Raw genomic sequence first — 23,307 nt, forward strand, 5'->3', positions numbered from 1 at the left:
TAAATGAAACAGTGAAGAACACTGAAACCATAGTAAGATCTAGGATGGTCCGCAAAGGGCTCTCTGAACAGGTGACATTTGAACTGAGACCTGAGGGGTGGGATGGAGCTGGCATGTGAAGACGTAGCAGGACAAAGGCTGGGAGGTGGGAATGAGCTGAGCCTGCTCCGGGAACCAAAGTCGGGCTGTGTGGACAGAGCAGGGCGAGCTAGGGAAGCACTGGGCAAAATGAAGCTGGACGAGGGGCGAAGACCAGGTCAGGGAGGACCTTGCCAGTCATGGTAAGGAGTCTGGATTTTTTTTCTAAGGGCAAAGGGAAGCCATTTGAGGGTTTCAAGCAGAGAAGTGACGTGAGCTAATTTATTTTTAAAAGTCTGAATGCTATGACGAAGGGAAGAGATGACAGGAAACGCGCATTTTCTGCAGGCAAAGTGAGACAAGAGGGCAGTCTCCTCTCCCCATTCATCTTCCACGCACCACTTCAAGCTGAGGTTGATATCCCTCCGAGACTGACTATAGGATATTGCTTGCAACGAGACTTTTCCTCTACTCAGTATGTCTAAGACTAGCACGAGCCAAAGCTGAAGGGCAGGATGTGGTTTCAGCATGCGGCAACCACCAGCCCTTCCTCCCGTGGCCCAGAACCGGTCCTGTTACTGCACAGCTAGTCACTGCGGATCGGGTCGTGCTGGATCCCCAGGCGGCCCCCACGTTAATGATAGCCTGGAATTCAGGAGGAGCTGAGAACCCTCTTCTCCAACCCCTAGCCCAGTCCCCCACCCCGCCTCTCCTTAAACACAGCCACAAATTACTGGCACCTGGGCTAAACTTTGCCCAGCAGAAAACAAACAGCCATTTTCAAACAATCCATTTTCCTCTGCTTTTTCTCGTGTGGCTAGAGGCAAAGAATCCAACTGGCTAAGTCATCTTGGTAAATAAATTGCTAGATACAGCCCTACTCCCCCTAGGCACACAGCTCTCTTGACACTGAAGTAAAATTAATAAATTCTGTCTTCTTTACCACTAGTTCCACACAATACTGGTTCTGGGTCTGTAGAGTTATGCTGATGTGGAAAGTAGACCTAAATGATTTACCCAAAGCAACTGCCTCATCCTAAATGCGTTATTAACCCTTTCTGGGTATTATTTCTCCCTTAATGTGAAAAGCTGATTACCGGTCCCAGTGTAATACTGATTTAAGATTTCCAGACTCTTTCCTAGAACATAACACTACATGGCATTGCTACTATTTTTAGAGTAAAGTTTGGACCTAGATGCAAATTTGATTGGCCTTGACAAACTGAAGTCCTTTAACTATCAAAATATATGTTCTCCGTTAGACATATCTTGGTCCAAGTCCTGGCTCCACCACTTGCTACTGCTATATGTCTTCAGGTGAGTTGCTTAACTTCTCTGAGCCACAAAATCCTCTTTTGACTAGTGGAGAACCCACTTCAGTGGGCTGCCTCTGAAGATTAAACAAGATGACACATGTAAAATGCGTAGCATGTAGTAAACACCCATTATTGCTAGCAAAGTTAGACTTCATGGTAGATGCAACTATGTAAGCCACAGAATGTATCAACATTAACTTTTATCAACAGACAGGGAGCTACTAAATATATCAGAAACATAATAAAAATGACAGAGAGGAATATGAAAATTTGAAAGCATTTAAGCATTTGGTTGACAATACATAAAAGTGAAATACAGGGATTCTAAAGGTCTCTAAACCAGCTGTACTTTACCCTACTATTCACTATGCCTTCCCTGGCAGTAATTCTACCTAGTAATAGTCTCTGTACTATGATTAAAATGAATGATAATAATTTATTGAGTATATTCTTGCTATCAGGCACTGTTCTGAGTGCTTTATGAATGCATTTCATCTTCACAGCAACTCTAAAGTAGGTACTATTATTATGTATGTTTTACAGATGGGGAAACTGAGGCAGGCAGTTTGGCTCTGGAGCCCTCACTCTTGAACCCTATCATACACACACACACACACACACACACACACTCTCTCTCTCTCTCTCTCTCTCTATCAGAAATTGACAAATTATGGCCCAAGGGCCAAATCTGCCCCCCATGCCTGTTTTTGTAAATAAAGTTTTATTGGAACACAGCCACACTTATTCATTTACATACTGTCCAAGGCTGCTTTTGTACTACAGTTGCTGAGTTAATTAGTTGCAACAGAGACCTTATGACCTCCAAAGGTTAAAATATTTACTATCTAGCCCTTTACAGAAAAAGCTTTACAGAAAAGATAACCCTTGATATCCACTTTAAATTTCACTAAAAGATTGGGGTTCAGAAGGGGAAGAAATAATACCTTATAATAATAATGCCTTGTATTTGGTATTTCCAGTGGGTTTTTACATACTGATCTCATTTAATTCTCATAACAACCCTGTGAAGTAGGTAGTCTTTTTTTATTTCCACTTTAGAAATGAAGAAACTGGGGTTCTGGGAGGTTAAATGACTTACACCACAGACTAGATGGTAAACTCAGTGAGTCTAGGGATCGTGTGTCCTTATCCGCATCACCTATCACAACACTAGGATAGAATGGGCATGCAGAAAATACTTGCTAAGTGAATGACAACTGTAAAGGTCACCCAGCTAGAGCATCCGGGTCTCCTCCTATTCTGGGGTTCTCTCTCCTGACCCCAAGGCTGCCGGACAGTGAAAAGAAGGACTTTCTCTTGACACCGGAATAAACAGAAGGTGATTGACGTGTCATTCTCCTGACAGTTGATCGAGTTTTGCTTCTGTATCTTTCTCTTCCTTAGTCAAAGATCATCTCAGTCAGACCAAAGGGCTTTTTTGTTTCCCCTCAAATGCATAGTCACAGCCTTGAGAATTTTTGTGTCCTTGTGATTGGTGCATTTTTAGACAAGATTGAAACTGATGCCCTCGTGAGATGGTAGTCACATGAAATGGGGGTTTTGGATGGATTTCAGGCAGAGCTCTGCCCGCCCTCCTCCCACCCCATGATGAGTCACTACCCTTCCCAGAGCCGACTCAAGACTTTTGTTTTCTTTCATCTTGCTTTGTGCTGGTCATGTGAGGCTCAGGGTATTAATAGACCCTGGGCTTGGCCTTCTGAATCTTGTTGTTGGTCAAGAAGATAAATGAACGGTTTGGCCAGTCCCTTTGTGCCATTTTTCACTCCTCTCTTGACTGTCACGCGCTGGTTGGTGACAGAGCTGAACTGGAAAGGCAGAGGACAACGTGTCTGGTCACCGCCTGTGGACGTGGCCTCTGCTGATGTTTTGACTTCTTGCCTCTCTTTGTGGGCATTTGGTCAGTTCCTGACGTCCAGCCTTGGATCACCAGTACTAATCTTAAAAACCAGCCTCAGTCTTTCTTTGCCACCTTCCCCCAGCCTGATGACAGCATCTCTCCCTGTGTGTGAGAGAGATACATAAGCCAGGCAGGAAAAGATTTGGGGTCTTTTTTTTTTTTTAACTTAGAGTAAAATTATGTTCAGGAAATTAAAAGTCTGTCCGTGGTTTGACAGGCTCCTAAGGGGCTCTATGGGGACAAAATTTTTAAACAAATGCCTTGGAAGCAGAGGTTCTTTGAATTGCCTGGGGCTTTGGTCCAAAAGTTTCAGTTCTTCTCTGCAGCCCAATTTTTAAAATGTCACTTTGCTAGTTCCCTCAGCCTTGATTCCAGCACCCAGCACAGTGTCATACTTGGTGTTTACTGACCTGAAGTGAAGTTGGGCTGGGGCCTGGCCAGGAGATGAAACTCCCTTGGAAGGTTTCCTAGGAGCAGAGATACAAGCTTTAACATAAAGGGAGGTCCTGGGTCTCTAAATCTAGTTTACTGGCTCTAAGGCTAGTGAGTTTTACTTAGCCTGGTGGGTTCTGGTGCAATTAATTATTTTCACTTTATATCAACCTCTTTTGTTCGATAACTCTGTGAAAGCATGAAGTGTGTTAAGAAGGATCCCGCTGAGCCCTGTCACTCCTTGTGGCATAGTTGGTAAAGTTTAGTTTCTTGAGCCTCACTTTGCTCATCTGTTAACTGGGTTGAACCACATGATCTCTAAGACCCCATTCCAGTCTAAAGTTTCATTTTTTCAATAATAGAATCTTTGATTTTTTTTTTTTAAATCTTGCCACATCTATAAAGAATTTTGCTTTTGAAGGGAAGAAAGATTATGCTAAGGGTGCACCAACTTAAATTATTATCTTTATTTCTTTTTCTTTGGTGATAACATGGGTGGTGGGGAATGGGACGTACTCCTTCAGTAAACCAACCAACCTTTACTTTCTACCTAATTTATGCCAGGCACTGTGCTAAGAGTTTTATGTGCATTCCCTCATTTAACACTCTCACCAATCTTGGAGACTCTAAGTATTACAAGTAGAGATGAAGAAACTGGGGCACCAAGACATTCAGGAATTTACCCAGAGTCACAGAGCTGATAAGTGGTCAAAGCAAAACTTGCACATAAGTCTAAGAGCTACAGGGTTCCTAGCCTCTAAGTAGAAATATGAGTATACACTGTACATCCCTGAATGTCTCTTTCTTCCTGTTATTGGCTTCTTTCTACAGAAAGTTAAGTGCAGTGAAAGATTCTAATTAACAGACATTTTTATTGAATGCTACATAAGCAGGAGATATCTGGATAAGAATTGCCACTTCCTTGAAAAGTGCCCATCGTTGCTGAACTTGAGCTTTTAGGTGCCTTGAGAGCAGTCCCAGCCAGTGGGGAGAAGTTCAAGTAGGGGTAAAAGAATTCCCGCTGGGAGTGATTATGTACAACTCCAACATCACAGGTCATAGGAGGTTTTGTTCCCTTTGGAGAACCTCAGCTTCACTTGCTGAAGTAGGACAAGTAGAATGAATTAGCCCTGGCTGAAGCCAACCTCTTTATATTTAAAAGAAAAAAAGCAATTAAATATTCAGCTTGATGCCTAGGTTTTGAATTACCCCCATTTGTCTTTTACTCAGAGCATCTGCTTTTTATTGCATTGTGGCCCTGCCTGCCATTTATCTCTCCCCGTCAGTCTGTATCTACGTGTCATGTGACTCAAAAGTGAAGATTAGAGGAGAAAAATATCTCTGTAGTCTAAGCCTGGCAACTTCTATTTTTATCCACAGCTGTTGGAACTGATAGCAAAGTCACAGCTCACATCCCTGAGTGGCATTGCCCAAAAGAACTTCATGAACATTTTGGAAAAAGTGGTACTGAAAGGTGAGCTCTCTCTCTCACTCTCTCGCCCCTTTTTATAGACCTGGGGCCGGGCAGATGGGTTTTCCAATGCAGTGGACATGTCATTGGATTTAAGGGAATGTGAGCGGATGGAAATGAATGACTCCAGATGCATTTCAGGGGTGCTGGATTCCAGTTTAGAAAGGAGGGCCATTCATGCTCATGACAAAGGGTGAGACCATCACCCTCCTGTCCTTGTGTTGGGATCATCCATTTGTCCTGCTCTAAGCCTCTCAAGCTTCTTGGCGTAGGCACGTGTCCCAACCTTGGCTGCCGAACCTCTAGATTCCAAATTCCTAGAAAATTGAGCTGTGTACAAGGCAGAATAGATCCATAGACTCTCTGAGCTAGAATGAACTTTACGTCTCTGGCTCAACTGACTCATTGTGTATACGGGAGAAAGAGTGATTTATCCATAATCACACAAAGAGTCAGCCAGACTGGATGAGAATCCAAGCTCCTGACCCCCAGACCTGTGCTTCTGCCACTGATCATCTAAAAGAGACATCACTGCTGGGCAAAAAGAAGCTGCTTTCAGATCAGGTGAGCTATTGGTGCTGGTAGGACAATGAAAAGAGAAAGAGTCTTTGTAGAAAGCGGGGAGAAGAGAACAAAGAGGGACCTAGATAATGGAAACTCTACCCAATAACCTCGAGTGCAGAAGCTCGGCCAAGTGTAGAATAAACACCAGTGAGAAAGAAAACCATATCCCCTGTGGGTGTACCCAGGTAACACGAGCAGAGTAGAGAAGAAGAAAGAACCACTTGTAAACTATGGAGTGTTCTAGTCTCATAAACGTTACTGCTTTTTTTCTTCCCCACTCAAGTCCTGGAAGACCAACAAAACATTAGACTAATAAGGGAACTACTCCAGACCCTCTACACGTCCTTATGTACACTGGTCCAAAGAGTCGGCAAGTCTGTGCTGGTCGGGAACATTAACATGTGGGTGTATCGAATGGAGACAATTCTACACTGGCAGCAGCAGCTGAACAACATCCAAATCACCAGGGTAAGCCGGAGCACCCCAGCCTCCTCCTAGCAGGAACGGCTGCAGCTGGTTCCTCTGCTGGGATGCTGGGCGGGCTCGCCAGGACTTTAAATCCTCTCTGGTGATGGAAGAGTCTGGACAGTTCTGATCGGATGCTTTCCGTTGGGTGCTGAGGGTGGGCTGGGGGACTTTCCGATACAGGGAGGGTGGGAAGAAGAACTTGGCAGAGCAGGATCAGAGTATATGAACAATGACAGCCAATGGAAACGTGGTGGGAAAACTAGGAACTTGACCTTGGGGCCGATGTAGGCTATTTCACTGAAATCTTTAGTGGGATCTGGAGATCTCTGCCCATTTCCTCTTAAAGTACAAGTTTGTTTATAGCTTTAGGATGCTGCCTTGTATACAACAGAGCTGTGATGGCAGTGGCTTGGAGAACTGGCACCAGCCTTCTAAAACTCTAGTTCCAATTATTAATAGTTATGATAAAGGAAGGCTTTGAGTAAAGGCTGTAAACATACAGGTAGGAAAAGACATGAGCAATTCTCACTCAAAGCAAACAAACAAACAAACCAAAAAAACCCCCACATTACCAGCTAAACTACTACCAGTAGTTTCTTTTGGCTTTTAAAACGTAAGTTGGCCCCCAGCTCTTGGCCTCTTAAGAGTGAGCAGGAGGACTAAGGCACACAAAAAATGTGAGAAAGACGCTGGTGTAATCTCTCAAGGCTCCCTAATGGACAGACACACTTAGGCAGCTCACGTAGCACTTGGCTGACTTATCTAATCACTGACCATGGCTGTTTTAAGTGGTTCCGGGACCCAGGGTGATAAAGTTTGGGTCTGCCCCGTCTCTCGAGAAAGAAACATGAAAAAACTTCTTTGACCTCTTTTAAATATTTCACTATATGAAGTTTGCAAAATGCAGTGTCCTTGACTTTACTGTTAATAACCTCTCTGTGCCTTAGTTGTTTTTTTCTTAACTCTGAAACAGGGAATAATTAGAAGTCTCAGAGTTCTGTGACTTCCTTAGAATCACGTAGGCTACAGTACACACACACACACACACACCCAGTGATACCCAACCAGCGATATAAATGAGCAAGTCCCATTAGTCCCAAGGGCATCTTCCCTCCAGCAACTTCGAACACCCATTTAGATGGTCACACTTGCCCAGAACTTGCCTCTGTTCTCTCTGTCCACCTCACAGGAGGCCCCCCTTGGCCACATCTGCCCACATACCTTGCACTTCCATGGGCTTACTTCCCCGAAGCCCCCCTCTATTGATCTACAAACTCTCTTGGGAGGTACCCATTGTAGTTGCTATAACTCTTCATGGAGTGAGGGTAAAGGGGGATCAGAGAAGCCCAGTGACTCTCCCCAAGTGACACAGCTATCGGGGCCAGAGCTGAGGCCAGAACCCTGGGCTTCTTATTCCTAAAACAGCAAAGCTTTTAACATCAGTGGTTTCCAAACTTTTTTTCAATCTAGCTTTCTTCCAACTATTTATTCAATGACCCAGCCTTTTGCAAACCTTTTAAATCCAGTGAAATCCTATGCAGGACAGATCAAACACTGAAGTTCATCTCATCCTCCCCTCTGCTCACGGCACCCCAGCCAGACCAAGCTATTCTCTGCACACTCTAAGCTTGGGCCTGCCTCAGGGTTTTTAAGCCACCTCCCTCCCTGACCATCCAATCTCCTGAAGCCACTATCATCTTACCTTCTTCAGAGCCGCTATTATGATCTGAAATCATCGCATATGTATATTCACTTCCCTGTCTCCTCCACTGGCTTATAAACTCCACAAAGAAAGGACATCACCGTCTTGTTCCCTGCTCTATTCCTTGTCCCTGGACCACAGCAGATGGCAGTCAGTCAGTTTTAGTTGAATAAATAAATGATTGAAGGGGACGCTCCTCCCACCACCTACCTTAAAACTTGTTCAATGTTCAGAGGAATACAGTTGGAAAATATTGCCCTGTATTTACAGATGAGCATGAAGATTTACCAACTGCAGGGTCTGGGACTAGTGATTCAAATTCTCTGTGCCTCAATTTCCTCATTTGGAAAATGGGGGCAGTCATGCCTATCTCAATGCCCTGGTGTGAGATTTAATCAGGTAATATATAGAAAGCACTTAGAACAGTGCCTGACACATAGTAAGTATTGTAAATGCGTCAGCTGTTACTATTATGAAGGGCTCACTCTGTGGCAGGCACTCTTCTAAGTCCTCTAATGTATTCATTAACTCATCTAGTGACTAATTGTAAGTAGGAGTCATCATAATAGCTAATATTTACTGGCCACTGTGCTCAGTACTTCCAGGCATTGTCTCATGAGAAAAATCACACTGAGTGGTTAAGAACAATCTGGCCGGGCCCTCCGCACCAATAAGATGTGGGTTGAACCCAGGCCTGTCTGCAGAGGCTCTACTTTTACCCATGACACTCTACTCCCTCATGCCCTCCTTCCCAACCCTCCTTGGCTCTGAGCTACATTATTTTGAGAGCAGTGCTGGAAGGAAAGATTGAGAGAGAGAGAAGGAACTTAATTACTTCAGTCTGGACGGTATTTTAAAACTTACTTTTTAACAGTTTGGACCAAAGAGAAGTATGTTATTAACGTGAAAATGTTAAGGTGACATTTACAGTAATTGCTTTCTATTTGCCAAAGTTCTATCAGTATTTTCCCAGCAGATAATCTTGTTTTCCTTCAAAATTTCCTATCTAATTCTATGGAGCCAATTTTTATTGGCAAAAATAATTTATATAATAAAGAATGAAGGGGGAAAAAAACTAAGAGAACTGGCTTGTAGGGGAAAAAAATCAAATAGAATCATAGTGTCCTGTGAGCAAGGCAGAGAGAGTTTGGAAGCATGGGGGGTGGGCAGGATGAATATAAAAAGATTTTCAGCAAAACACTTGATAGGGGGAGCAAGAGTAACTTCTTTTTCTTTTATATGTTTATATTCAAATAGAAGAAGGCATGCAAGCAGTTAATCATTTATCAGGAGTAAGGACTCAGCATGGGGTCTGGGCAAGGATTTTGGAAAAGTTCAGGTTTGAAAATTTGAGAGTGAATTCTGCCAAGTGGACTTTAATAGGAGTTCATGTAATAATTGGCCTGGGAGTTTTAACCAAAAAAGTAGATGCTTTGAAGTGCTGGAAACAAAAAGAAAATCTCATGGCAGTTTTATTGGCTCATACGATCAGCAGCAGATGATAAATGACAAATAGGTCTAGGACCTTCTGCAGTCCGGCAAAGTCCTGAATTTTGCAAACAATTGAAAGTTCAGCCCAGCAGCCTGAGCAATATAAATTGTCGAGTCATAGACACTTCTGACGAGTCAGGAGGCTGAAGCTACTCCAAGTCTGAGATTGTTGGAGCTGGAAGGGATCTTCAGAGACTTCTACTAAGCCAATTCATTTTGGACACAGGGAAACTGAGACCCAGATTTCCCAAGGGCACTTGGGATCCGGATCTGCGGCTCGTGCATCCCGTGTCCCTCCCATGCCACCTCCCATTCTTCTCCATCGTCCAACTTCCCAAGCCGCCCTGCCACTGCCCATCTTCCCTCTGCACGCCTGTCCTGCTCTGCGGAGACGCGGGAGGGAACTGCTGAGACTGTGTGTCCCCCTGGAATCCTGTGTGTTCCAGCCTTGATGTGCCTCGTACAGAGTTTAGTTCCCTAAAATTTCGAGGAGGGAGCTCAGTACTCATTCCCAGGATATTTTCCCCTCAGCTAAGGAAGGGTTTCTTCATCCTGTTTTGTTTTTTTTGTTTTTTTGTGTGACCTCCAGAGGTGATAGAACACTGAGCTAAAAATGTCAGTAGTTCAAATTCAAGAGCTCACCCAGGACTAGCATGGGAAGGACAAAGAACCATGGTCTCGAGCGATTTGTGCTGACTTCTTATCCAGATGGCAGCAGCCAGTTGCTGTTCAAGAAATAGCAACAAATACTACTGAGGACCTTCTGTACAGATTGTTCCCATAGCACTTGGCGCTTACATCCTTGATGGCATTTAACCTTTGTCCTCTAATGACTTGCTTATATTTCTGGGTCTCTCGCCCATTGCAGCAGCTCCGGTGCCAGGCATAATAGGTACTCAGGAGAGGGGTTTTGTGCTGGGCTAGTCTGCAAGGGATACAAGCTTAGACCTTGCCTTCCAGGATCTGGGTCTGGGTGGAATAACATGAGCTCATCAGAATTTAAACATTAAAGGGCTTAAATATAAATTCAAGGATATGTAGAAGCAACTTCTGCAGAAGCTCACGATTAACTGCCAGTGTGTTCTCCACAGACCAATAGTTATCAAAATGTTCCGTGCAGCCCTAGGTTTGAATAGAGATGCCTCAATGGATGATGGATCTTAGGCTGAAAGGTTCTTGACCAGCCATTCCCAAAGCGTGCATACACGTGTGTACACACACACACACACACACACACACACACACACACACATCAGTATAGAGTCTTTCTGTTGTTGCTGTTTGTACCTATTGAATTATTTGACTTTCATCATTCCACAAATATTTATGGAGTGCCTACTATATGCTAGCACACTTCTAGACTCTTCTAGACATAGCAACGAAAACACACAAAAATTTCTGCCTCCGTGGAGCTTAGATCCTAGCAGGAGTGTTCCATTCAAGCTTCCTTCTGCAGATGGGTTACGTGACATGACAATAAGAAGTTGTTGCAAAAGGCACCTGAAAGAGATCCTAGGAATTCTAGGAAGATGTAGTGGCTAAGGCTTGAGGGAGTCACCAAAGTAGAAAAGGCCTTTCAGAGGAAGTGAGTTTGAACTGGATGTGAAGAAGAGTCACATATGGACAAGCAGAGGCCCGGGCAGAGTGAGGGCCTTGTGGGCAGCGTGTTTGGGGGCCGGTGAGAAAACCTACTTGGGGAGATCAGTGGTCACAAGGAGGCGGGCAGTGAGACCCGAGGCTGGAGGTGCTCTGTCCAGGGTAGTGAGTCCTTTGGGGAGGTAGCGAATATTGTAATTGAGTGAAGCACAGGAATCCAACGTGCGCTATTAGGGGAATCTTTCAGAGCAAAAGTGTAAATAGATGAAGGGGATTCAGAGGTACAAACCTCCAGGTATAAAATAAATGAGCCATTGGGGCTGTAATATACAATATAAAGAATATGGTCAGTAAAACTGTAATCACTTTATATGGGGACACATGGTTACTAGACTTATCGTGGTGATCATTTCATAATGCACGCAAATGTCAAATCACTATGCAGTACACCTGAAACTAATATAATATTGTATGTCAACTACAGTTCCATTTTTTTGAAAGCGTAAAGCCTTGTGCAACTTAGGAAAATCCCTCTGGCACCATCTGCTGGAGCCGCTCCAGACTGTTCTTTGCGGGTCTCAGTCATGGGTCCTGTGTCTGTACTTAGAGCAGAGAGAATTGCTGCTTTGATCTCTGATCAATAAACCACCTTGAGGCTGGAGGATGAGGGGACAGCTGCATCCTGGGTGTCACCTGGTACATAGCTACTCTCTGCCCTGCAACTTAACATAACCCTTCTCCCCACAGCCTCCCTTCAAAGGCCTCACCTTCACTGACCTGCCTTTGTGCTTACAACTGAACATCATGCAAAGGCTGAGCGACGGGCGAGACCTGGTCAGCCTGGGCCAGGCGGCCCCCGACCTGCACGTGCTCAGCGAGGACCGGCTCTTATGGAAGAAGCTCTGCCAGTACCACTTCTCCGAGCGGCAGGTCGGTGCAGACCAGTGGCCATTCTTCCTTCTCTTCCTCTCTGCTCGCCACCCTCAAGCTGCCTTGGCATCCTTCTCAAACCCACTCTCCAGGGCTCCCTGGTTTGACTAGAAAACAGTTCAAGGAGTTTCTAAATAATATCTGTGAGATTTTGTTTCTGTGTTTCAATAGGAAAAAAAAAACCACCTTATATTCTTAACCTAGTCCCATGTTACAACTTGCTCCAAAAAAAATTCATAAATTGGCACCAGTCCTTCTTTTCTCTAACACAATAACTTACATTTTTATGAGATTTTACAGCTAAAGGACTTTTACTGATGTTATTTCATTTTGTGTTAATGGCCCAGGGAAGGGTAGATATCATTATGCCCACTTCAAACGGATGGAGGGACTAAGGCCACAAGTGACTAAGTGACATATCCAAATTAGTAGAGCGCTCTCTAGGCGGGGAAACTGGCCTTGGATTTGAATTTGGGCCTTCTGACACCAGCTCTAGGCCTCTTTCCCCTCCGCACACTGCCTCAGATTTTTTTTCCAACTTCTTTATACAGAAGTGTGAGCTCAACAAGCTCTGTTCACGAAACCACTAATATTTCGATATAAAATAGAGCCATTGTGCCAAGCAGTCACTGCATCTCCCTGGAAATAATCACTCGAGTCTACAGCAAAGAAAAGATTGAAGTGGTTTATTGAGATCACCTAAACTTTCAAGACCATCCAAATGCAATTTAGTACAGGTCACCAGTCAGGCGTCATCAGCCACCTGTTTCTTTTAAGGACTGGTTAAAAGCTATTGTTTCCTTCACTAGGTAGAGCTCAGAAGCTACTTCTTTATATCTTTGCTACTTTTCCCCTAGCTGTTGCCAGGGTATAGATGAAAAAGGTGGAAAGGGGGCAGGAGCAGAACTTTTCTGAACTACTTTTATTTGTTTGATATTTAGATCCGCAAGCGATTAATTTTGTCAGATAAAGGACAGCTGGATTGGAAGAAGATGTATTTTAAACTTGTGCGCTGTTACCCACGGAAAGAGCAGTATGGAGACACCCTTCAGCTTTGCAGACACTGCCATATTCTTTCCTGGAAGGTATATGTCTTGGAGGTCGTTGCCACACATCCCCAGCCCAGCCCCTAAGAGCCAATGGCGCCAGCACTGTGTCGCCAAATGCTTTCCTGCTCTTCACTGTTGTAGCCCCCAGCTGAAGGTGAAGGTAAAACTGATTCAGCCCCTGGGGAAAGAAACTTTCAAAGACCTTCATTTCCTTCACCCCGCTGTGTTTATTTTTTTCTGCACCCCCCCCCCAAAACTCCCCCATCGCTCTGTGCACAGGTGCGCGCGCGCGCGCGCGCGCACGCACACACACACACACACACACACACACACACACACCTCTTTAGTTTTTCCATAACACAGGGCATTCTTGACAGAGGAATGTTGTTTTGAGGTTGGGCAATGCCTTACTTAGGGTGCTACAAGCCAATGAGATGCTGCCGAGAATGCCCACCTAACCATGATGTTCCTTTCTAGGGCACCGATCACCCGTGCACAGCCAATAACCCAGAGAGCTGCTCCGTTTCACTTTCACCCCAGGACTTTATCAACTTGTTCAAGTTCTGAATCCCAGCACATGACAACACTTCAGAAGGGTTCCCCTGCTGATTGGATGGTTGGAAATACAGAGTTTGGATGCTTCATTTGTAAATAGTGTACATTTTAGACACTGGCTCAAAACTTCTGAGATAAGCCATTGAGAGGACGTTGGAGGGGAGAGATGCAGTTGCTGGCTGCGAATTTAAGCATACGGACTTCTCATTAGAATTGGTATGGAAAAGCAGAAATACTGTAAATAAACTATTTTTCCTAATGATTTGCCAGCAAGACTATACGGCAGGAATTCTATTTCATCGGTGAAAATGGAATTCTCTTGACGTTCACTGAGACTCTTGTACAGTTCCCTAGAGATGTGGGAGAAAGGGGCAAAACTCAAATACAAGATAGAATGCTCTTTGTTTACAATGTGAAAATGTGTTGAAAAAAAGAAAAAAGAAGAAAAACTACATATGAGAAATCCCTGGGCTTTGGGTTTTGATCTGGGGTTTGTTTTGAAAAGGCAAAGGAAGAACCACTCATCTTAAACCCGCATGGGTATAGGGCCTTATCTTCTGAAGATACCACACAATAGTCTACCTCGGAAAGCTACAATACTCGCTCTGACAAAAGTGCGTGGTCCAGTAGGCAGTCTCTGTTTTTCTTGTTTCTTCATCATATAAAAAGTGATTTAAAACAGGAAGAGATATTGGAGGCAATCCTCATCATGCTTCAGGCTTCCTTTTTAGACAAATGGGACACTCTTTGGGGTTGCCTCTTTTCTAGAACAACCCCAAAGCATCGATGCCTTTTTTCCTTCCATGTTGTAGCTCATTCGGGACAACATAAGGCCAATTAAAAACAGTTCAAGAGGAAATCCTGCCACAGAAAAGATGGAATTAGTCACCCAATAGCTGTGAAGACTTTCTTATTCCTGTTTAACTTCTTGGCTTGTCTGGGCTTCCTGGGGTATCTTCACGGATAAGCCTATCCCTGGGGACTGTTTGGAGCCAGAGTACTGATAAAGGCTTGTAAAACAGGTTTTACATATCAGCTGCTGTTCCTCTTGGTGGGTGACGAGTTGAGGAGTTTTCTTTACATGCAACACCAAAATTTAGTCAACCTGAGGTAGGGCTTCTTGTAAGGATGATAAAGTAAAGCCTGGCATTCCAGCCAGATGGGGAGCCAGAGGTACTATGAGTTCATCCTAAACTTGCTCCAAACCCCAGGGGAACTTGCTAGGCCAATACCAGCAGGTAACTATGTGGAAGAAGGAAATCTCAGGACTTAAGGAGTCAATATTCCTGGGAGGGAATGGGGGATGTTTTTGTTTTTTACTTTTTATAGAACTTTGCTTATCTACAACAATGTACATATTTTTGCAATTGTATTTGCTTTCCTTTTTTTCTGGTAAATAAAGTGGCCACCCAGCATGACCTTGGCACATAAGTGAAGCAGAAATAGGAACTTGGTTCACATTTACGTTGAGGAGCAGTGTATTCTTAGCGGTTGAATTTGGGGTGACCTGAAATGGGGAGAGATGGTTAAGAATGTACAGAGACAAGCCAAGGGACCAACTAGTGATGTAGGACCCCTTCACGCCCTTCCCTCAAAGCACAACCCAAGTACCAGCATCCGGAAGGGAACTCGACCACTAGTTGATGTTCCTCACTTTGCAAGGTCTGTGCCTACACCAGGATTTCTTAATATCTTTTTTCATCACCACCCCCCTGAAGAAGAAAAAAGTAAATTGTTTATTTCAATTCTGAGCAAAAGTAAATACTGAAGAATAAGATTTTGTTGGGTAAGGTTGAGCTTCGGAGGGCCACAAACTACTGTAACACCTCTTCTCCCCCCGAGTCAAGGTCACACTGAGAATGCAGGGTCCAGACCATGGAATAAAAAGCTCTGTCTTCCATAATTCAGGCAGTTTCTCGCAAAGGTCTCAGCTTCCTTAAAGATGTGAGTGGAGCTGGGATTGTCGTTGCTGTGAGGGCTCTGGAACCTTTGACTCTGGCATTTTTTGGCGTTCATGGCCTTCCACATCTTCCCCCCAACTCATGACCTCCACCCCTCCATGCTGATGGAGCAGATGGAGACTCCGCGGCACCTTCAGGTTTGCAGTCCCAGAAATGTCGCCCGCTTTGACTGTCAGCACGAAACTGGCGAACCAGCGTCACTTGGACTGTCCGTGGTGCTCACGACCGCATAGCGTGCCCCAGGCAGCAGGAGCGTCTGTGCAAAACGACCCTACCACAAGGGATAGGCTTAACGGTCTTCTGAAATGTCTACCCAGATGGTGACTCGGGGCTCTCCCCATCTCCTTTGGCATAATTGGAGATGGTGTGTGACAGAGTCAAGGAAAATTTTTAAGGAAAAGAAAAGAAGAAACCAACATTTGTGGTTCCCTTTCATTGGAAGAGGAGAATAAGGAAGGAAATGGCAGGTGGAGAGGGAGAGGGGAAGGAATAGAAGTGGCGTGTCTTTGATGCTGTGGTTTGTGGGAGGGCAGTGGGGAAAAAGAGCACAGAGGGTGTGAGCATCTGTGTTGGTGCCACTGGGTGGCTGTGAAGCATGGCCAGAGCCTCACGTATAAGTAAAGCGAGTTAAAAAGAAAATGCTTGTTCCCTGGGCACTAATCATCTATAGAATTTCTATTGGCAAACCCTCCCAGGACAAAGTGACCTAAAAAACAAAAACAAAGAATCTCTGTCTCAGAACTGCTGTTCTAAAAGCCAGAAGGGACATGATAATGGAAAGTGCTGGAAGAGACAGAATGCTCTACTGTCTTTGCTGTACCTACCTACCCCCACCCCAACTCTGTAGAGGAGAATTTAAAATTGATGTCAAATATGAAAGTAATCTGGACTTCCAGAGAAGGAAAGAGTTTTGTCCAGGACAGTGGAAGCCGAGCCACGGGGATGTTATGCTTTGGTTCAACACGCAGGTTTCCGAGCAACGATCCTAGAGTTTCTTGAGAAGAAGGCACAGCATTTGAGGAAAGGAGAATATGAGAAGCTTAGGAGGGCTCAACTTATAACAAGATGAGACATTGTAAACTAGATGGTGTTATTACTCAATGCTGTTACTTTTAGTGGATGGACCAGTCATGTGGGAGGATTGTGGCAGAAACTACAATGTGAAAACGTCCCCAGTTTTGAGATCAAAAGGGTCAGCTGTAAGGTGACCTATGTTTAGTGATGATCCATTTTATATTGAAGTGGCTCAGAGGAGATATTGATATTTTAGATGCGCTGCAAAACTGTCAAGGCAAGAACGGGCTTCACTTGGCAATGGTGAAGGAAGGTAATAAGTGTGTATTGCCTTATTGCCACAGTTCTCTCTTCAAAAACTGTTTGGGAGCTTGCAATTAGCAGAGGCTCCTTGTTTCCAGTTGTTTTTATGTGGGAGAAGAGAAAGAGCTTGGAATTTCATTTGTCTAAGCAAGTGGTGTGATTTACAAGAAGTTCAATCATTTCAAAAGTATATCATTCTTAGTGTTCAATACAATGTTTATCATAAAATAGGCACCTGAGTTTATATATTCCTGCCAGGCTGAAGGGCAATTATGTCTTGCTATGCAAACACGCTATTTTACGTGTGAATTTTTTTAACAGTAATTTTATGTGTGAATTTTTTTTAAACTAAACTCTATCATCATTTTCTATGTTGACATCTGTTGTTTTTTGTGTTTTTTTGTTTTAATCTGTTTCCAACTCTCCGAGTCTGTGAACCATCCTCTGACTGGATGCTGGCCTAAAATCCTATTAGTGTTTAAACAGACCTCAGAAATACCCTGAACCTCTAGGCAAACGCAGAGATGGAGCTCTTTGATATATCTTGGGCCCTTGATGTCTTCAACAAACAAGATCGTAATTCCTTTAAACTCAATGTTTTCTGTAGATGCTTTCTTCTCCGTTTTGTTTAGGAGAGTTTTCCAAAGGAAGGAAACTCCTCCCCCAGACTTGAGCGCTGGGAGGGAGGTTAGAAACGCTGGAGTCTGGCATTTCTTCTGCCTTTCAAAATGAGGTAGTGGGTCCAGAATATTCAGGTGACATGCCTCAACCCACCTGGCGCTCAGCAGTGGACCTGAGCGTAAACTTGGGACTTTCTGAGGCCTTGACTTTGTACCCCCTGCCCCAGCACCTTTTGTTGTGGCTGGACACACGTGACAGCTGAGCTGATTCTTCTCAAGACCTTTGCTGTGGAAGGCACGTTCGTGTCCAGTGTTCGGTGTCTGGCCGTTAACTTTTAAAGACATTTTAAGTCCCTGATTCTTCCTGGAGAAGTTAAGGAGTTGCTTAACATTGTTACAGACCTCTGACTCTGCTGTGAGTACGGCATACTAGTGAGTACAATCTGCTTGCCACAAAGTAAGCAGCATATTTTGACAAATTTATTTTTCCCTGGATAATTAGATTTTAATTATAAAGGTGGCCCCTGAGACAGATAATGGCTGAGCAGCAGCTGGCTTGCTTTCTAGAAACTGAGGTTCTGATGGTAACCAAGCAGGTATTTCCTCTCCCCTTAGACTAAAAGGTACATTTAATCCATCCCTTCCATCTCCCTGGTACCTGCTGTGAGATCCAATAAGCTTCTACCCAGTGGAAGATCACTCTATGCTAAACCTCACAAGCAAAGGGGGATTGTTCCATGAGGCAGCAAGGAGCAAGGGACCACGATATTCATGACTTTGTCTGCTAGACATTTTTCAAAGTGTCCTTGAACTCAGCAAACAAAGCTTTCTGAGAGATCTCTCAAAACTCAGGCCCTGCTCCGTCTGGCCAAAAGTGGATGGCTGCTTCAAAACTCTGAACTTCTTGAAACTCCATCTGCTACAACATTACTTCTGGAGTTTGAACATGACATTTTCTGTCTTTGAGTGTAGAAATGTTTGTTTAACTAATGATACACAAGTCTGTTAAACAGAAGGCTCCAAGCAGTGCTCTACACTTGAGAACACTTGGCGCCATCTTTATTCTACCAAGTGCCAATCACCCTAGCCAGAGGGGGTGTATATTAAAGTCCATATCCTAAGCTTTAGAAGCTTTAAAGTACTTTTTTAATTAAAAATACAATAGGGGATTGAACATTTTAACTAAAAGTTTAAGGTTAGACCAATTACATGCAAAGATGTTTATTTAATATTGTGTGAGCTGAGTCCTTCTGTATAAATTATTTGCACTCTTTTCTTGCATGATGAACTGATTTCTTTTTTTATAGTTGTTTGTACCAGACGGTGGCGTATTTTTGTAAAAATTTTTTGACACTGAATTGCAATAAATGTTTTTCCAACAACACACACTGGTGCATTTTTGGTGCATGTCAATTCAAGTTGGTTTTTTATCGAACTGAGTATGTTTATCTTTTGCTGAGTGAAAGTTATATTCCTTCTCCCAGAAACTTATCATCGTTGTAAAAATTTCTAGGAATACATAGAAAACTAAGCTTGCTGCTGAGTACCAACCTGAATCAGAAATACAGTATTATGCTCAAATGGGGTATTTCCACTTACTATTCATATAATAGAATGCTTTGGGAATAATGAACTTTAAAGTCAGTATTAATTTACTCATCAACAGACATTTATTGAACAGCTACTATATGCTACACTGTGCAAGGCACTGGGTATAGGATGGTGAACAAGACAGATGGGGTCTCTATCCTAATGGAATTTAGATTCTAGTGGGAAGGAAAAAAACAAGTAGGGGATGAATTTAATTTGTAATAAGTGCTATGAAGGGAATAAACAAGGGACTGAGATGCAGAATAACAAGGTGGGCTGGGGGTAGGGGGGAGCTCTCTGAGGAAGTGATGTTGAAAGGTGAGAAGGAGCCAGCCTCAGAAGATGAGGGCATGAGCATTCCAGAAAGAGGAAACGGCTTGTGCAAGGTTCAGATCATGGTCCTGTCACTTACCTGCAGTGTGACTTTTGTCACCTTACTTAACACCCTTCTCTGTGTCAGTTTCCTCGACTCTGTTGATAATAAATCTATTGCTATGGCTGTGAGGGTTAAGTGAGCTAATACATGTAAAGTGCTAGGACCTGGGCACATAAAATATGAGCTCAGTAAATGTTAATAATTATGATTTCCTGAGCAGCAAGAGAGAGAATCGGGTTAGGAATTGCACTGCATTCCTAGTTGGGTATAATATGCTCAGGTGACTAACTCATGGATGACAGACTTCCTCGACACGTTTACTCTGGAACCTGCCCTGATCCTGCCACTAACTCTCTATCAGAAAATGACATAAAATGCACCTGAGGATAATTCGAGATTTTTTTTTTTTTTTTTAACTCCCAACAGGATCACAAAATCTCACCATTCCCTACATATCCCATGCATTCTTTGCTCAGGCCGTTCCACCTGCCTAGAATGCTTTTCCCAGCCCCTCTGTCTGATAAGCATCAATTGCTCCTTAGGACCACCTCCTGGCTGAAGCTTCCTCCAACTGAGAAAATCCGTATCACTTTTTTGCATATGGACTTTGTTACACTGTAATCTTATTTGTACCTAGCACAATGCCTGGGCTGAATCAATGAATAAACCCACGCACAGATTCATAAAATGCTTTTGAAAGTCTCAGGACCACAAACTTACCCTGGGCTAGAATAAGAATCAATGTGAGCTTACGTGCTTACAACTATTTATAGTGCCTTGGTTAAAAATTAATGGTAGTTGAAAAAGTAACAAATGTGGAAACCTAGTGTTCATTAAAGTTTCTTTTAAGTTCAACTAAACCTTTACAAGTCTAGTAAATTTTCATACGAAATAAGAGGGCCTTTTATTACTGTTTGATAAACTCACACTGGACAGACTAAACAAGTCCCTTTTACAAACAATAAAAATTCCTTTAAACATTTTAAAGCTGCAATTATAACTCTAATGCATTTGCTTTTTTAAAAAATAAGCACTTCAAATACCTGCTCAAAGAAGCTTCAACCCTAATAAGCAAAACATTCCCAAGTAAATTAATAACTTATAAATTTAGTAAACATAAATATATCTCAAATTCTCTAAAAAAAAACCTAACATTGTTAAAGTTAGTGAAATTTTTATACCTTTCCATTAAAAATCATATCTTACACTAATAACTTATTTTAAAATGGAAAGCACAAGGCTGCTATGATGGGCAGAATAATGGTTCCCCAAAGACACAAGGAATGAGATCGAAGTCTATAATCTGGAAAAGACAAGGAAACCATCAACCCCGAGAGCCTACAGAAGGGAACCTTGCCCTGCTGACACCTTGACCTTGGCCCAGTGAGACCTGTGCCAGACTTCTGACCTTCTAATGAATTTGTATTAAGCCACTCAATTTGTGGTAACTTGTTACAGCCATACAGGAAGCCAGGACAGTGCATCAGACAGACACTCTAGCTCTGCCCCTTCAGACAAACTCCCACGGATCCTTCTGCATGTCCCCCATCCCACGCTGAGTGAGGGTCTGTCTGCAAATGAAAGGCACGGCCTAAATCAGCAGCAAGTTATCTTGGCCGCCCTGATACGCGGACCTGCAAAAACTGGACAGAAGGGCTCTGCCTGTCGGGGACAGGTGTCAAGTTGCCTCCCTCCCATTCTACATGGGCTTCATTGAGGCTGACGCCAATCATGTTTGTACCCAAGAAGCATCACAGAGAAGCAGCATTTCAAATTCTCGCCAATGTTTAAGCCATGTTTATGAAGCAGCAACGTCCTGGGCACCGGAACAGCCATTCAGAAGTGTGAACCCAGCACTTGCCCTCAGAGAACTTTACCGACCTGGTCCCCAGGCGGGCAAGAGAGTGGACGTCAACCACAACATACGATCCAAAGTTCCAAGTGCCCTAGTGAGGGACAAAGTACCAGAGGAATTCAGAGAGGAAGAACTGAGTTCGTGCTTCTGAGAAAGAGAACAGTGCAGCATCAGACACAAGCCTACTGTATGCTCTTCCTTAATCAGTATGAACAGGGCCTCCTCCTTTGAAATCTGGGAGCCAGGGACTGTGGCTTAAGAGCCAGAGACCAAGACTTACCACCCAAGCCCATTTGGTGGTTTCAAATGGTTTCTTGAAAACAAAAAACGAAACACAAAACACTGAAGTTTGGGCAGATTTCCCTTTTGGAGAGAACTAAAGCTCTATGTATTCCCTGGGGTCCCAGTGCCTGAGCCTCACCAGTGTTCTAGAAAACTAACAGAAGCCCAAATGAACCCCAGATCTCTTCAAGGAGCCCTATAGTGGGAATTTTATGTGTCAACCTGGCAAGGCCATGGTGCTCATTTGTTTGGCCAAACACCAATCTAGATATTGCTGTGAAGGTAATTTTTAGATGTGATTAACATTTAAATCAGTAGACCCTGAGTAAAGAAAATTACCCTCCACCATGTGGATGGGCCTCAGCCAATCAGCTGAAGGCCTCAAGAGGAAAAGCCTGTGCCCACCCCTCAAGGAAGGAATCCTGCCTCCAGACTCGAAACTGCAGCATCAGCTCTTCTCTGGGTTTCCAGCCTGCCGGCCTGCCCTGCAGATTGTGGACTTGCCAACGCCACCACGACTGCATGAGCCAATTCCTTAAAATAAATAAATTCTATAGATAGACAGATTTTAAAGAACAAAATATTTTATTTTAAAGAGTAAAATCTATCTCTATGTTAGGGGAAACACTGACCGAAGCCGCCCGCCCTGGCCAGGCAAGATAGTAGCCACTTGCATGAGTCATCTTACAACAGGAGGTCCTGGTAAGGAACGCAGAACTAACAAGCTACCAACAACCGGAAGAATTCGGGAGAGGTCTCAAGGAGAGAGGAGACGCCAGTCCACATGTCCTACCAACCTCCCAGAATCCTCCTCGCTGGAATCCATCTTGGCTGAGTGATGCAAGCGCCACCAGGAAGGACCCTGAGTCAGAATGACTGGCCTGAGACAACCTGGAAACTAACCCCATTCCCATAAAACCCGAGACTGCGAGCCACGTGGCCCAGCAGTTCTCCTGGGTTCCCTTACCCTGCTGCTCTCCACCCGGGTGCCCCTTCCCAATAACGTCTCTTGCTTTGTCAGCACATGTGTCTCCTTGGACAATTCATTTCTGAGTGTCAGACAAGAGCCCACTCTCGGGGCCTGGAAGGGGTCCCCTTTCCTGCAACATCTATATATCTATATCTGGGGGAGGGGGGTACTATATATATCTATACAGAGATGGAGAGAGAGAGAGAGACATCCTATTGGTTCTATTCCTCTGGAGAACCCTGACTAATAAATACAAGCTCCTAGAAAGAGAACAAGGGCAAGGAAAGTCTAGAGGAAGGCTTTAGAGGGCAAGGGAGAAAAACCAGAGGGAGAGCAGAATCTAGTGGCTACAAGAGGCAGTTAGCCAGCTACCACATTGTGAGAAATAACATTTGGCAGATGCCAAAGAGTGCAAGGAAACAGTCACTCTTAACCCACATAAGAGTACTTGAGTGACTCCCCTTTCTTTGTACTTTTTAAACTTGTATTCAATTGTTTTAATTTTACTTTGCAATTTCGTTTTTTCTTAATTTCAAAATTACTCCAAGGAGCCCCTACTTCCTTCAGAGAGGCAGCAAGGCATAGTGAGCAAAGAATCTGAAGCCAACCTGCCTGAGTCTGAACCCTGCCCTGCCTCTTCCTGGCTGTACCAGGCACTGTACTAAACCTTGACCTGCCTCAGTCCTCTTATCTGTAAAATGGGGATAATGACAGTACCTACATCATGGAATTGTTGTGAGGAGTAATTGAGTTGCTGCATTTTACA

General features: G+C 43.8%; 2 protein-coding genes across 3 annotated transcripts in view; one reads left to right on the forward strand and one right to left on the reverse strand.

Annotated features, from left to right (window-relative positions):
- The window catches only part of FBXO32 (F-box protein 32), a 35,049-nt gene extending 16,197 nt beyond the window's left edge, over positions 1 to 18,852 (forward strand). Inside the window, exons 5-9 of one of the 2 annotated variants that reach the window (XM_082363102.1) lie at positions 5,125 to 5,218; positions 6,063 to 6,247; positions 11,784 to 11,966; positions 12,908 to 13,051; positions 13,493 to 18,852. In XM_082363102.1, the coding sequence (XP_082219228.1) occupies positions 5,125 to 5,218; positions 6,063 to 6,247; positions 11,784 to 11,966; positions 12,908 to 13,051; positions 13,493 to 13,582 (696 nt within the window). In that variant the 3' untranslated portion in view covers positions 13,583 to 18,852. The remainder of the gene's footprint in view (positions 1 to 5,124; positions 5,219 to 6,062; positions 6,248 to 11,783; positions 11,967 to 12,907; positions 13,052 to 13,492) is intronic. The other variant, XM_082363103.1, reaches the window with a different exon arrangement.
- NTAQ1 (N-terminal glutamine amidase 1) overlaps positions 2,097 to 23,307 on the reverse strand; it is a 76,819-nt gene continuing 55,608 nt past the window's right edge. Inside the window, exons 6-7 of the mRNA XM_082363156.1 lie at positions 3,723 to 3,779; positions 2,097 to 3,414 (exon numbers count right to left, since the gene is read on the reverse strand). Of these exons, the coding sequence (XP_082219282.1) occupies positions 3,314 to 3,414; positions 3,723 to 3,779 (158 nt within the window). The 3' untranslated portion in view covers positions 2,097 to 3,313. The remainder of the gene's footprint in view (positions 3,415 to 3,722; positions 3,780 to 23,307) is intronic.

Source organism: Balaenoptera borealis (genome assembly GCF_965194805.1).
Source record: "Balaenoptera borealis genome assembly, chromosome: 17".
NCBI classification, from domain to species: domain Eukaryota; kingdom Metazoa; phylum Chordata; class Mammalia; order Artiodactyla; family Balaenopteridae; genus Balaenoptera; species Balaenoptera borealis.